Source organism: Sylvia atricapilla, chromosome 16 (genome assembly GCF_009819655.1).
Source record: "Sylvia atricapilla isolate bSylAtr1 chromosome 16, bSylAtr1.pri, whole genome shotgun sequence".
NCBI classification, from domain to species: domain Eukaryota; kingdom Metazoa; phylum Chordata; class Aves; order Passeriformes; family Sylviidae; genus Sylvia; species Sylvia atricapilla.
This window is the reverse complement of record NC_089155.1, coordinates 5,741,698-5,757,207: the sequence shown is the minus strand read 5'-3', so window position 1 is coordinate 5,757,207 and position 15,510 is coordinate 5,741,698. Positions and strand designations below refer to the sequence as shown.

The 15,510-nt window shown below is 54.1% G+C and overlaps 1 protein-coding gene across 1 annotated transcript; it reads right to left on the bottom strand.

Moving 5' to 3' along the window:
* Positions 1-4,265: 4,265 nt before the first annotated feature.
* KCNS1 (potassium voltage-gated channel modifier subfamily S member 1) lies at positions 4,266-10,671 on the bottom strand. The gene is made up of 2 exons (XM_066330605.1): positions 9,570-10,671; positions 4,266-4,721 (listed from the first exon to the last, which is right to left on the bottom strand). Exons 1-2 carry the CDS (start codon positions 10,533-10,535, stop codon positions 4,266-4,268), a joined length of 1,422 nt encoding a protein of 473 aa, XP_066186702.1. The 5' UTR covers positions 10,536-10,671.
* Between the last annotated feature and the right edge of the window lie 4,839 nt (positions 10,672-15,510).

Here is a 15,510-nt window from a genome sequence, read left to right as displayed (position 1 = left end):
GGTACAGGAGCTGCTGTGCCAGTGTCCTTTTTGCCCAGCTACTCATTTCCTACGCCCTCGTTTTGTACCATTTCCTGCTGTCCACAGGCCAAGAGAGTCTGAGCTTGGATAAATGCTTTGAGCATTGGCTGACAGCCCTGCCTCGAGAGTTGACAATTTTTCATTTCACTAATCACTTTGGCAAATTTTTGAAGAGTCAAACCAGGAAATACCCATCAGCTCTTTCCAAACTGTAAGTTAATTGCTCTTTAATTTAAGAGCCCAGGAAGAAAGCCAATGTGTTTAAAAACTTTAAAACAATTCAATTCCATCTCCAAAGGACTGTTCTGCTCCCCTCTAGGTTGTTGCTGTCCAGATCAATACAGTGCTGGATGTGGAGGGAGCCCAGAGTCCCTGAGTCCCATCCTGAGAGGTCACAGCAGCCTCTTGCAGACCTGTCTGTGTACAGTCAGCAGACAACTGAGCTGCAGGGTGCATTTTCCTCAGCCCAAGGGGCTCACAAGCTCTGGACCATCCTTCACTACAGAGAGCATGATCTTGAAGGAACTGTAGGGCAGTTTTTCCCACTCTGCTGCTCTCACAAAACTCGAGGTCTGGATGTGAACATGCATTGCTGGTGCTGTGCCTCCCTGCATGCCTGGCCTGTGGTTTTTATTCCCTGAAATGGTGTGACCTGTCTAGACACATTTGGTTAATTTAATTCCATGCCTTCCAGGCTGCTCATTTGGCTTTCTCAGATGGTTAGAACAGAAGTCTTGATTTTGTGTTTTTCCTACAACTAAGTTAGCAGCTTGGGTTCAGTTAAAGGCTAAAGTGTACCCATAAGTGTATGCAGACCTCGGGGCTGTCCCACTATGAGGCAAAAGTGGTTTAGCATTATTTTGTTTAAAAAAAAAAAAAAGGAATTACTGCACTGTTTGTCTTTACTGATCTCCTTACATAGTTCAGCAAACAGAAGTAACACTGATTCAACATGTCAAGCAGTGTGCTCAAGCAATGGGATCTCATTCTTGCTGAGGTCAGCAGGGTTATAGCAATCTGAAAGCAGGAGAGAGCCCAGAAATGCTACCAGTGAGGAGTCTTTCCTTCCTATAGATGAAGCCCTTTAAAATCTGGTTTTCTAATTACCAGCCAAGTGCACAGACCATGCTCAGGGTAGTCATGGATCTGAAAGTTGGCAAAGGAAAAGAAGTTTTAAACAAAGGTAATGAAGTTTACTTTGTCTCTTTGAGCAGAGTTGTCTAATTCTCAGCTGCATTAAATAGCTTAATAAGGTCACTCCTTAATCACCATCCCCTGGAGGCAAGAGAGTCATGCTTTAGTCAATCATTTTGGTGAATGTGGAAAGCAGCTTTGTAGGAATAACCTGATAAAGTGTGTAATTGATTTACCCACTGTATCAAATGAAAATGCAGCCACTCAGGAAAACTGATTAGGGATTAGCAAAAGAACATGAGTTTCCTGCTTGCCTTAGAAATAGTAAGTGAGGCCCGTCCTCGCAGCCCGGTGCTGCACAGCCGTGTCTCACTGGGGAGCGTGGGCTGTGCTCACCCACTCTGCTGCTGGGCACCTTCCTGCACCCAGCTCTTCCCTGCTCTGCACAGCTCCAGCTCTGCCAGATCTGCCTGCACAGCAGTGGGAGGATTTTCCTAGTGCAGTTACTCAGAGCCATACAAATCCTAATGTCTTCACAGAGAGCAGGAGGCTAAAAAAAGCAAACATCTTTTGTGGCTTTCCCAAACCCGAGCTCGGAGCTCTCGTGCACCAGCCCCCTCTGATGTGCCTTAGCCATGTGGCAGAGGGGCTCACAGGAGATCCTGCCTTGCTTATAGCCCCCAAAGTAGGGGAGAATTTGCCTTGGAATGATTAGCAGCATGTGGATTTATAATTTTTTTTAATGGGAAAGCTCTCAAAGGTATAAAGATTAAACTCTGCTTTTACCCCTGACTCCTATCAGGCCCAGCAGAATAATGCACCTGACACAGGGAGAGCAGCACAAAGCTGTGCCCTCCCCACCCAGCCCATGCAGAGCAACAGCCTAGAAACACCCAGAGCGTCAGAGAGGCCACACACAGCATCAGGATTTCCTCCCTCCCAGCTGTGTTCCCTGGCTCCCTGAGAGGCTTTTCCCAGAGCCCACCAGCTCCAACCCATCCCCTCAACACCCCGTGAATGCCTCATTCCTTAGCCTCAGAAGGTGGGTTATTCAAACTGCTCCAGCCAGGATGACAGCAGTGGTCCAGGCTTGAGGAGTGGCTGTCAGCACAGCATGCAGAGCAGGGGTGAGGTGGGAACTCTGCTGTGCTCCAAGGTGGGGCTGGAACTGGCTGACAGGGACCTGCAGCGCTGTAGAGCAGCTTGGCTGCTCCTGCTCACCTTGACCCAGCCCTGGCTCAACCCATGGGCTGCATGAGCACATCCAGCTGCCACAAAACAGAAACCAGCATCCACAGCAGATCGTTGAGGTCTTTAATAAAATATACAGTATGCATCCCATGCATAGATAGAAAATTATTTTACATGCTCCTAATTATTTGCATAATGCTTCTTGATTAATAGATGTAATTTACTCCTCACATTTGAATACATTTTGCTACTGGAATATTTATGTTGAGAAGGGGAAACTCCTTCCTGTATTCAAGTAAAAGTGCAGCAGGAGCTGGTTGGAGCAGGGGGTGCTGCTCTCCAGTCCCAGCTCCCAGCAGGAATAAGCACGGAGCAGACCATGAACCATTGGTACTGGAAGACTTGATGATGCCAGAAGCTTGAGCACCCTCCCATCCCACACCACCCTTCCTTGGGGACCCTCCCTGAGTCCAGCTGGGTTTGGGAAGGCTGGACCTCACCGGTGTTGGTTTGGCTTTCCTTACCCGTGACAGGCAGAGCCAGCGCTGGGAACTGCAGCTGTGCTGAAACCCAGCCAGGACAACCAGCAGCAAACCCATGATCCAGGTACCTGGGGTCATTCTGCACCCTTCAACACGGGTTTGAGGTGGATGCGCGTTTCTCCTGCTCAGAACAGGCATTGCTGGGTGCACTCCTGTGTGCAACAGAGCTGCACAATTTCCAAACAGAGAACGGGGGGTGAGAGGGCAAGGAAAAGCTCTGTAGGGAATGAATGCTGTGCTGGGAGCAGCCCCAGAAGTGCTCAGGTGGGCTGGGGGTCCAGGCAGGAAGGGGTTTGGTGTCCCAGGCTGTGTGTGAGGCGCTGACCCTGCGGGGCTGTGAGAGGCTGCGGTGACAAAAGCAGTGATGTCCCCTCTGCCCCAGCTCTCTGCAGAGGAAAGGTGAGTGCAGCGGCACCCGGGATGCTCAGCTCCCTGTGGGGACACCCGGGACAGTGTGAGCCCTTCCTTACAGCCCTCCTGCCCCCGCCTGGCCCTGAGACAGGGGAGGGAAGAGGCAGGATTAAGCCAGGCTAGAGGCTGGGGTGAGGGAGACCAGGGCTTGGGGACAGCCCCACTGGGATTGACTCCTCAGTTCCCCCAGCTTGAGCCCTGTGACTGCTGCTGTCTCAGAGGACAGTGTCCCTTCTGCCAGGTCATGCCCAGCTGCTGTCCCTCCCCATGGGTGGGCAGTGCTCCCAGCTGTGCCACGCTCCAGCACAGCCCCAGATCCCTGTGGTCCTGGCAGAGGCAATGCAGGAGAGCAGATAAATCCAGCTGCAGTGGAAAGGTGAGGTTCGGTTGATCCCACTGCAGGGGCTGGGGACCGTGGGGCTCACCGTGGGCTGGACACAACTCTCCTCCCGTACAGACTCATTCCCAGGCCCCTTCCCTTTATGTACGGAGAGCCTTTGGAGGCTGTTTCCAGCTGGGGGCAGGACAAGGCTGGGGCTGGAGTTGTCGACACGGCACAGGATCTGTAAGGGCTGCCAGCCTGGCTGAGGGCTGCCTCATCCTTGAGCTACTTAACCTCACCCCGGACAACACAAAACCTTAGGGCAGAGGAAAATCCCTCTCCGTACATGCGGGGCAGTGCCTGATCAGGGGTCACTTGTATATCTTATTTTCTGCCTCCCTTTCTTGCAGGGCTATATCCAGCACCACAACCTCCCTTTGCAGCCACGGGTGAGCAAGGTGAAGGCTGAGACACATCCAGGCGGACACAGGGTCTGGCAGCAGCCAGCACCCAGCGGACACCTCCTGCAGCCCCTCCTCCGGCAGGGCCGGGGCGATGCCGGCCGCGGCTCCTCCGCCGTGTCCCGGAGCCGGGCTCGCCGTGAGCAGGCAGGTCCCACCCGCCCCAGGGCGGCGGTGCCGGGCTCAGGGGCTGCGGCGGCCCGCGGGGGTCAGACCGCGGCGCTCGGGGCTGCCCCTGCCCGGGGAGGTCTCGCTCAGAGCCTCCGAGTCTCGGTCGCGGCTGGAGATGCTCTCGCCCTCCTCCGGGTCCTTCTTGCCGCTGTTCCTCACGGCCGCCTCCAGCGCTTTCTGCTTGCGGTAGAAGTGGGAGAACTTGTTGAAGATGATGGTGATGGGCAATGCCACCACCAGGATGCCGCCCAGGATGCAGCCCGAGGCCGCCAGCTTCCCCGCCACGGTGACGGGCACCACGTCGCCGTAGCCCACGGTGGTCATGCTGACCGTGCCCCACCACCAGCAGGCGGGGATGGTGTCGAAGCCGACGTCCTCCTCCTTCTCAGCAGTGTAGGCCACTCCAGAGAAGACAGAGACCCCCACGGCCAGGTAGAGCAGCAGGATGCCCACCTCCCGGTAGCTGTGCTGGAAGGCAAAGAAGAGCCTTGGTCAGTGGAGGACACTGACCAGGACATGGACATCCCACGGTGCAGACACAGCCCTGCACACACTCCCTGCACACCTCCACGGGGATCTCAGTGGTCCACCTCTGCTGCGGGATGTCCTGCTCCAGGGGTGGGCTGGCATGGGGCTGGCGTGGGGGAATTCACGTCTGGAGCAAGTGGTGCAGCCAGGAATCGTTCCTGGCACCCACAGCTGCCTCTCTGCACTCCAGCAGCCTGCGAGTGCTGGGAGGGAAGGCAGATCTGTGCTCCCCAGCCAGGCATCCCCAGCAGAGGCTGCTCCCTGCCTCCAGCACTCACTCTGGCCTGATCTCACCTAACAATATTTAGCACATTTTCCTTTTATCTTGGCAGGTCCCCAGAAACCACCTAATAGGCAGCCACTAAAAGAAGCAATTTGTACCTTCCTGAGTGGCTGGTACTGCTCGCAGGAAGGACGTGGTCTCTGCCAAGCTCAGCTCTTACCCAGGTCTCAGCCCAGGCTCCCTGGGGACCCCTGAGCCCCTCCTGTACCCCAACACCCCTGAGCCTGAGCATTCATGAAAACTTTTTGTTACGCACCTGTAGAAACATCTCATCAGAGCTGACACATCACCAAACATCCCTGGGATGTCCAGGGACCCATCCAGTGTCAGCATGAGCTGCTGTTAACACCCATCCTACAGGTGCTAACAGCCTCAGCTTGATGCGATACAGCCCGAGGGGTCTGGGAGCCTTGGTGGGAACAGAGCCACGGGACACCCAACTCTGATGGCAGTGGTATGCAATGCTCCTTGAAAAGACATCATTTCTCTGGTTTCAGCCTAAAACCTTTGTGCTGCAATCTTTCTTTGTGTATTCCTAATATTTGAACGAAGTATAAACCTGTCCCAGAAGCCCAGGGGGAAAAAGCAGTGGGCAGTTGGAGGACAAGGCAGCAAGTCAGACCAGGAGGGGACTGCCAGGGGAGAGACTTCCACCACCATCCTCCCAGCGTGGCTTGTCCAATCATTTCTTGACTGCCACAAGTGAATTTTTTGGATGTTTCTGCCCACTGACCTGCCAGCTTGCTCTTCATCTTTTGGGGGAAAGAAAGCAGAGCTTTGATTGTGGGGATTTTTTTTTTTTCCCAGTCTCCTAACAAGCAGAGAATGCTTTATTGGAGACCACATAATGGCTAAAGGAAACAACATTTGAGCAAAGCAAACAGCAGCAGATGTGGGAAAAGGCTTCTGTGGTCAGGATGAGACTTAAAGGGGGTGGATTCATGACAGGGAATGAGTCTAAGTCTTTGCTTAGACTGCTGGCAAAAGCTGCTCAGCTAATGCCAGTAATACCAAATAACCTCCTCTTCCTCCCCTTCCTCCCCTTCCTCCTCCTCTCTCACCTGTGCCTGCAAATGCCTTCTAGCAGTGCCAAGGGAGCTCCTCGAGGAGGACAAACAGCTCAGAGCCAAGGGTGTATCACTTGGCCAAGAAAGACCTGCTCCTGGCTGGAAGTTAACATCAGATCTGTACATCCCAGCTGGGGACCAGAAGCACCAAAAACCTCTTACATCTTTAAAAGTATATCCATTCTGGCCCTGGGATATGTTGGAGGGGGAAGGCAAATGGGAAGTCAGGCAGCTCCATAACTCCTGCTGCTTCAATTTACAAGCAGGGTCAGGGTTTACAGCACAGGGAAGGCTCCAGAAAACTCCCAGCTGATCCTCAGGCACTGACTGCCACCTATTTGCAGACCTTTATCTGCAAAACTTGTGTTTTGCTCATCGATTGAGGGGGAAGGCAGCTGCAGCTGGGGTTTGGCTGGGATGCGGTTTTAGACATGGTTTGAGTGGGATGCAGGCTTAGCCCGGGTTCAGATGGAATGCAGGTTTAGCCAAGGATCAGCTGGGATGCAGCCTTGGGTAGGGTTTGGGTGGGTTGCAGGCTTAGCCAGTAGCCAGCCTTGGGGGAGGCAATGGTAGGTAATAAAAGACTCCAGCAAAAAGCCCTCTGAGCAGCAATGTCTCCAGTCAAATACACATCTTTCTTCCAGTGCAGCAGAGGACAATTGGAATGGAAGAGCCCACCTTGAGTCTTGCCAGAAATACCAGTGTGGAGACTGAGCAAAGATGGCCCATGGTAGTGACAGCAGGGTGACATGTGATGTACAGTTCCAACCTCTTTACATATTTAGGTCCCTGAGGGGATGGATAGCAACTCCTGAATGTCCCTGTATGTGCTGTTAATTCCCCACGGGCCAACATCTATGGACTGCCAGTGGGAGAGGGGATCCAAACCCGCAGTCACCGAGCTGCAATAGCAGCAATGGATGTGGAGCATGGTGGGGAGGAAGAGCAAAGATGTGTGGGAAGCCTCTCCTCAAATTAAACATGCTGTGGATCAGGCCCTGAGCAATCTGAGGACTGCTCAGGGTTTATGATGCACAAATGGCAGAATTCCCTCTGCTAGCACTTTCATGGCAGGGGAACAATCACTCAGCTTGCCAGAGCCATCGCTCCCACTTCCTGGCTGTTAACAGCCTCCACTGCTCTGCTCCTGCTTTCTGCTCTCGCAATAGGAAGTAAATGATGATTAACAAGACGTTGTAATTTATGTGCCCACTAAATCACAATGCCAAGCTGCTGCATCAGAGCTGTGTCTTTGCTCATCCCCATTTAGAGCTGGCTACGGAGTCCCCAGGATGGGGCACTTTCCAGCACGTCACTGGGTGAATCAGCTGCTCGTCAGAAGCCGGAGCTGGGATGTTTCTGGCTCCCCAGATCGCCTTGGCTACTTAGGAAAATGCATGAGTCCATCAGTGCCTGCTCTGCTGAAAGGTGTTCATGCTCGGATGGAGCACCAGCAGGACTTAGGGAGCCCTTTCCATATGTGCAAGTTTACTTAAATTTCCCCAGCAGCATTACCTGGGTCTGTCACTTGTCAGTGCTCCTTCAAGGTGAGTGTTCAGAAGTAAATATGATACAGGAAAGACTTCAGGCATCTTCATTTCAACCCACCCTAGACTTTCAGGTTTTGAGGATGCCAGGAATATTTTGATGCTCAGTGGGCTCTGCAAGATTAGGTCTGATCCTGCTTCACAGCAGAAGCTGGCAGAACACCTTTTCTGCTGCCCATCCCCATTCACACACAATGGTTACTTTTGTCCATGACTCAGCCACGGGAATGGGTCCAGCCCCAGCAGCCGAGATGGCCAAGGCCAGTACTCCCCATGCCAGCCCTGTCACTGCTGCAGCAGCAAAAACAGGGTGTCCCCAGCTACTCATCCCTGTCATGGCCCTTCAGAGGGAGCAGCATTAGGAGCTGCAGCTCCCTCCAATGCCAGGCACTGAGTGGGAGGAGAGTGGCCCTTTGGTTGAGTTTCAGACTCTGTTACAAAGATTGCTTCCTTGGCCATTGCTGTGATACACAAGTCATTTGAAAAGGGGAAAGCACAGGAATATTTGTGCAATTGCCCCGAGAAGGGGCAGTGCTTTCGCTGGTGATCATCCCCCGTGCCCAGCATGAGCCCCAGGTGTGGTGGGGCACTGGGAGCATGTGTCACTCTGAGTCTTAGCTCAAGGATCAGCTTTAGGATTTCTATTGATGCAATCACCAAGAACCAGGGACAATTAAAGGCTGAGTTTAATTTGCCTCTGCACTAGGCTGGATTTTCTGTGTAAGCACAGGAGGCGAGTTTCCTTCTCCCCAGATTCAGGGGAAACTTCACCAGAAGAGGGATGAAGGGGAGAGATAGTGGGGGGTGAGCAGGACCACACTGGGTGTGGAAGCTGGTCCTGCTTCACCAATGAGCTGCAGTGATGCAGGTCCGGTTGCAGCACTGTGACATTGAGGATTGCATGACAGATTTCAAGTTGCCTTTGGTCTGTCTGAAGAGGCCAGGGGTACTGTGGGTGGGGGTCTGGGGAAACACAGCGTTGGGGCATGTTATGGAGTATGTGGACTCTCTCACCAAACCTGCAGGGATGGCACCTCTAGGCCTACCTGAACCCTGGTCCTCCACACAGTCAGCATTTCCTCCTGCAGAGCTTCCTCCTGAGGACTGCATGGTCCTGGGACCAGCTTCCTCCAGCCCTGCATGCCAAATTTTCCATCACACTGAGGGGCAGCTTCTGGCAACCCAACTCTGCTGAGGGCATAGACCCTGCCTGAGGCTGGTTGTCCCAGGCCATGGAACTCAACCTTTCCTTTTCTATGGCTGCTTTGTGCCAGCCCCAACCTCACTGTATCCTGAAGCAATTCAAGTGTCAACTCAGCTGGGCCAGGATTTCTGTGTTTCCCTAAATGGGCAGACACCAGGGGCTGGACACTGGCCTCTGGTCAGCTGGCAGCATGCCCTTAGGAGGGTTCCCCTTTTCCCAGAATGGACACAGGAGCAGCCCTGAGCCATACACACTGGTGCTGGCAGACCCAGCAGCTGCTGGCTGGCCTGCTACCTGCTCAGCAGGTCACTCTCAGCCCTACTAGGCACTGACTCACTTCTGGTGGGACTTGCATATCCACCCATGAATGGCTGACTCTATTCCAGTGCTGTGCAATGAGGCTTTCATACCACAGTGGGCTGGCTAAGACCCTGGAAGCACCAGTGCTGCCCGAAGCACAGTGGGGTGGATTTGTGCTGTGTGTGCACAGAGCACTCATGCAGTCAGTGCTCCTCACACTTGTCTGCTTTAGCAGACAGCAAACAGGCCAACCCACCACCCCGAGCAAGTCCCCAGGCACCACCCAGAGCTGGGAGCTCACTGCAAATAGGGACTTCTACATCCCCCAGCCATGCCAGAGCTCTCCTCCTTGCCCTAAAGGAGTAGATAAGGAGATAGACAGTTTACCTTCAAGGTGGCCCCCAGTGACCTCAGTCCAGTGGAGTGCCGAGCCAGCTTCAGCACCCGGAATATCCTCATGAGCCGGAACACCTGCACGACCTTGCCCAGGTTGCCCAGCTCCGAGTCACTGCCCATGGTCACGTCCACCAGGAGGGTGAAGTAGAAGGGCAACACTGAGACAATGTCAATCAGGTTCAGCGGGTGCGTGAAGAACTTCCTGGGGTTGGGTGAGAGCAGGAGGCGGGAGGACACTTCGAAGGTGAACCAGGAGATGCAGAAATACTCCAGCTTGTGCAGGATGGGTTCATCGAGCACGTTGCCGTTCTCATCCACCTCCTGGTACTCGGGCATGCTGTGGATGCACATGGTAGCTATGGACACCAGCACCACGCTGATGGACACGAAGCTGAAGAGTTTGCTGGGGATGGAGTAGCCGGGGTTCTCCATGGTGAGCCAGAGGCGCTTGCGCACGTTGCCGCAGCGCAGGGTGCTGTAGCGCAGCAGGTCGTGGTTGATGTCAGAGATCTCATCAGGGGACGTGTCCACGCTGCTCACCTCGCTCTCCTCATCCCAGTTGTGATGCCGGCTCTCCAGCTTTCGCTCGTGGTAGCGGTAGCTGCAGCAGGAGTCCAGAAAGAACTCGTTGATGCCCCAGTACTCGATCTCCTGGCAGAAGGAGAAGACGCACAGCTCCTCCATGACGTGCAGCTTCCCCGTCTGGTAGAAGTGCAGCACGTAGAGGAAGAAGCCGGGGTTCCGGTCGAAGTAGAACTCCCTGGCGCTCACGTCGTAGTCATCGCAGAGCTGCAGGATGGACTCCTCGGAGTCACAGGACAGCAGCCGGCCCAGGCGGGTGTCGGGGAACTTGGAGAGGGCGCTGGAGCTGAGCCGCCTCCTCAGACCCCCCACGTTGATGTTGATAACGTCCTCCTCAAAACCAGGACCCCAGTAATTTAAGGTCTTGTTGACCATGATCAGCAGAGCAGGAGAGGGTTCTACCTGTGGATGAGACAGTGGGGCTGGAAGGGACACAGGGCTCCCCCAGATCTGGGTGCTCCTGGGGGAGGGGGGGCCAGAAGCACCCTGGGGGTGAGGAGGGTTGTTTGCATTTTTGAGAAGGGAGGACCAGGGAGAGAGAAGGGGAGAGAAACAGCTTTAGACCGTTGTTCTCCTGTGGTATAGAAGCTAAAAAAAAAAAAGAAAAGCCAATGATTTTTCTATGTGAAACTTTTCCTTGCTTTTTTACCTCCTAAAGTTTCTCCCTGTGCAGGTTGTCAGCGGCCTAAGGAAGGCAGTTTAATGCACCTCCAGCACCTCACCCTTGGGGCTCTCCTTCTTCAAACAGGTAATTAGTCACTGAAGAGAAGATTTATTCCCCAGAGAGTCTCCCGGAGGAAAAATTAGATCTTGTCAAATCACCACTGCTGCGATTCTGCCAAAGTGCTTTGTAGCCCCACTACCTACGCTGCTAATTAGACCTGGTCCAAAAGTCCTTAGATGGTGCAATCTTTCCAGCAGCACAGGCAGTTTTGCCAAAATCAAAGTATTATCACAGAAGGTGTCGATTTTAGGGAGAATTTGAGAGGAAGAAGTGTCAAAACAATTCATCTGTCTGTTTTGTTTCCTCTTGTGTGTTCTGCCATATAAAATATTAAGATTATTTTCATTATGTTGAAACATAACAAAAACATGATTCAGAATAATTGATGACTGAATAAAATCTGTATGTCAATGGGGAAATAAAAACACAGAGTTCTGATTTCTATTGTGTTTTAGAAATTTATAAGTTTCAGGGAGTCAGGCTTTTTCATGCAGCAGCAATTGTATTTTCTAATGAGAAACAGTTAAAGCATCAAAGAAAGAGAAGCATTCCCACACCTTCAGATGCATTTACCTGTCTTGACCAGAAATTTAGAGCAAAAAGGCAAATGAAAAGCATTTTTATCTTTATGCATCACCTTGAAATCAGATTTTTCCATCTACCTTATTCATCAAAACAACCAGGGGACACATGGAGCAGCCCTGTTCTCACGGGATCCCCCTGCTCCTGGCACAGAGTGGTGGGGTTTGAGCTTTGCCCTCTTGGTTGAGGAATTACGGTTTTTTCCTGTCCTATGTCACCCACAGAATTTTCCAAGCTTTTAGGCGGTGCAGTGCCAGAGGGCACAGACAGGCAGCAGGAGCCAAGCGAAAAAAGGCTGCAGCCCCTGCAGTGATGCTGAGGTGCCAGCAGACCCCACACAGAACAGCCTGGTCCCACAGCAAGGCCAGGTCAGTGACACGAGGTGGGTCCTTCCCCCCAGGGGACTCCTGTGGATCCCACTGCAACCCCTTCTTCCTCACCAGCCATCTCACAGGATTTATGGGGCAAACACCAGGTCTTTACCTGCTCTCCAGTCTGAGAAACTCGGTGTAAAAGGTTTGTCAGACTGGGATGGACCTGGGGGACACGGTCACATCTAAATCTGAAAGTCACAGCAGAGTTGCAGAGGAACAGGTAATGGAGCTGTGGCTAAGCCCCGGAGGTGTTTTTAACACGGAGCAGGGCTGTGGGTGCAGGAAATGCCAGACTTGTGTGAAAACAGCCTGGCAAAGGCATCTGCGAACTCCATTGCATCTCCCGGCCAGGGCTCCTTAAAGACACAGCTTTGCACCACAACCAGTGCTCCCATTCACCACGTCTGGAGGAGAAAACCAGCTCGTGATAAAGCTCAGAGCTTAATGGACTCATTGTCTTGCCTTTCAAAGGGAAGGGAAGAAGGAGAAGGATCCATTTTTTAACGCTTAAGCCAAAAGCAAGGGAGAAGAAGGGGTGTAAACACTTCTTTCAGGGATAAATTGGAATTTTAGTGTCAGATTAGCTTTTCCAGAGAAGACATCACACAGCCCATCTGTGGGGTAGGGATGACTAATCCAGGTTCCTTCCAGAAGGATGCTCATGCATTCAGGCTATAAGCACACACACAGATGGGGGGCCCTGGAGGTGCATCTGTGGGATCCAGCTTATCCCAAAACCAACCTCAGATTCTCTCTGCACTCTCCCCGTAGAGAGCAGCCTCTCTGAAAGGTCAGGCCAAATGCCACCAAAATCAAAAGCAAGGTGGGCTGGGGGCTAGGCTGGGGCACAGGACAGCCCAGGATGGCAAGGACAAGCCTGAAGCATTGCTCCAGCTCAGCCAGATCACCCCCAGTGCACGGCTGTGGCTCTGGGTGAGACGTGCCAAACCCTGACAGCCAGAAGGGAGATGGCTCCCGCCTCTCTCCCTGCTCAAAATTAAAAGGTGGGTGTCAGGACCCTGCAAGCTTTTTATGCCAGGGAAATCCCTCCATCCCTCCTGCACTGGAAGCAGAGCGAGGAGAAGGGTCACGAACTGCCAGAGATGTTCCTTTCTCATCTTCCCTTATGAATAGACCAAATTATTTCTGCCCACATACAGCTTTCATCTAAGAATTTAAAGCAGCAATTAATAGTTTTATAACTCTCTTCCTTATTTGTTTCACAAGCAGCTAAGCTCAGCTTTATAACAAAACTGGGCTTTGAACTGGGACCCAGTGTGATCTCCCCTGCTGGACCATCAAAGCGTGCACCTCATTCACAATTGCAGGAGTATCAGCTGGGAAACAGAAGCTTACTTTGGGAAGCTTGGGTGATTTTTATTTAAAAGCGCGACGGACAGAGAATACAAATGTGTCTGTCTGGGATAAAGTGAATTTGCAAAATTTTCCTTTAGTTGACCCAAAATTTCCATGAATGATTGGAAAAAGGGAAGAGTTGAAGCCAGTCTCCTTCTGATAAATGTTGAAATATATTGTAAGCTATTTTGAGACAACCGTCAGAATTACACAAGCCCAGTGTGAGCTGGGTGTTGGGCGTTCAAATTAATATCTATCTTGTGGAGAAAAAAAATCCTGATATATGCACTTATGACAGTAAAAATAAAATATAAAACAGATCAAGCATGTCTAGAAGAAATGCTAGAATAGTTTCCCTTGACAACATTTTTTTTTCTCAAAGGTTTTCAAATGGAAGTTATGTATATTTATTCTACCTGGCAGAGGGAACTCATGGGAGTGGGAAGGAAGGTGCTAATAGACATTCAAGTGAGGATGCAGCAAGTGCAGGGAGCATTGCACACAGGGTCTTTTCCAACCAGGTAAAATGGATTTAGATTAACAGTCCAAATAAAAACCCCTGTACTTACAGCTCAGCGAGGCTTCCCAGCAGGGAGTCGTGTGGCTTGTCTCAAAGGAGCCATTAGAAATGCGTAGAGAAGGAGGAACCTCTTATCCTTTGCCTGTAGCCTAGACCTAAATGCCCTGTCACCCAGGGCTTGTGACCGTGCACGTCCCAGGTGTGCAAGGGTGGTGGCTGCAAACCACTGGGGAGATCCTGTACAGGACATCCATGGCACTGGGGTAGGACTGGGGGTCCCCTGCTGAGTACCTGAGATATCCAGTGGGGCTGGGTGGCGTCCCAGCTCCTGCAGGGTGGTGTCCCCATGCGCTGGGACAGCACTGGGGAGATATCTGCTTTCGGATCATCCAAAATTGCCCCTGCAGTGCCCGATCCCCATTGCTGAGCGTCTCTGTGCTCATCGGCTTGAAGATGCTCAGGACCAAGCCCTGCCTGGGGCGGTGCGGGGTTTGCAAGGCAGGCAGTGGGGAGAATGGAAGGGGGATTCCCACTACTGGCTGCTCCCTGCAGGCAGAGCACAAGCTGCTGCTGTACGCTGAGAGGCCACCAAAATGCCCGGGGCCGGAGATGGAGATGACGGGGGACTCCCTGCTCGCCTCCGGGGCAGGAGAGGGTGATTACCAACAACCCAGCGCTGTGCCAGCCTCCACTCCCGGGGCTCACGCTACAGAGAGCGTGCACAGCTCTCCAGAGGGACCTCCGTGCTCCGTTACCAGGGCAGGGGGATGCAGCCCCCGGGGGAGGCAGGCTCCGGGGCGAGGGACTCCCCTACACCCGCCCGCGCAGGGACAGGGAGGAGTGTCCCTGCGCCCCGGCACCCAGCAGCATCCCGGGGTGTGGATACTGGCACGGCGGCTCGCCGCTTACCCCGGGATGTCGGTGCCTCGCTTCCCCGCTCATCCCCGCATGCCGCTGCTCCGATTGCCCTCTCACCCCGGGATGCCGATGCCCCGGGTCCCCGGCGCACCCCAGGGTGCTGACCCCTGCAGCGCCCGGAGGTTCTGGTACCCCGAGTACCCGGGTTGCCGGTGCCCCGGTCCCTGTGTTACCGATCTTAAGGTCCTCGCCGCGCCCCGGGATGCCGGTGCAGCGGGTCCCCGGGATGCCGGTCCCTGCTGCGCCCCGGGATGCCGCTGCCCTCGTCCCCGCCCGCCCCGGGTCCCCTTGCCGCGGTCCCCGCGCTGCCGGTGCCCGCAGCACCCCGGTGGCGGAGCCCGGCCCCGCGCCGCCGCTCACCTGCCTCGGCGCCGCCCCCGCCGCAGCGAGCGCGCCCGGCGCGGAGCCGTGAGCCCTGCGGGGCCGGCGGCGGCGGCAGAAGCTCCGCGGGGCCGGGGGGTCCCGCCCGCCGCCCTTCCCGGTGCCGCCCTCCGCCCGCCCGCCGGCGCCGCGGCGCGGGAACAGCCGGGGAGAGCCCGGTTCCCGGTTCCCAGTCCCCGGTTCCAGACTGCCGGTGCCCGGTTCTTGGCTGCCTCTGCCTCCCACCGGCCCCTCCCGAGCTCTCTACAGAGGGACAGGGCTAAGGATGCCCGGGGAGAACCCACCGGACGAGACCAGCGACCTGATTTTGGCGAAACCGGCTGACAGGTCGGCACAGCTCCGTGCCAGGCTGGCACTGCCCCTGCGAAAGCACCACCACGGCTGTCAGGCGGAACCGAGCCGGGAATCTGGACCAGGCGAGGATTCCCCTGGCTTTCCTGAAGTCTTACCTGCTGGAAGTCCCTCGGGAGGCGGGCGAGCTCACAGGACGGCTGT

What these genes read in the sequence shown, in the direction of transcription:
- KCNS1 (XM_066330605.1), bottom strand. Translation starts at nt 10,535, where the DNA reads ATGGTCAACAAGACCTTAAATTACTGGGGTCCTGGTTTTGAGGAGGAC. An exon ending in CACTGGGGGCCACCTTGAAG is followed by an intron (nt 4,722 to 9,569) that starts GTAAACTGTCTA and finishes TTTGCCTTCCAG; the next exon opens with CACAGCTACCGGGAGGTGGG.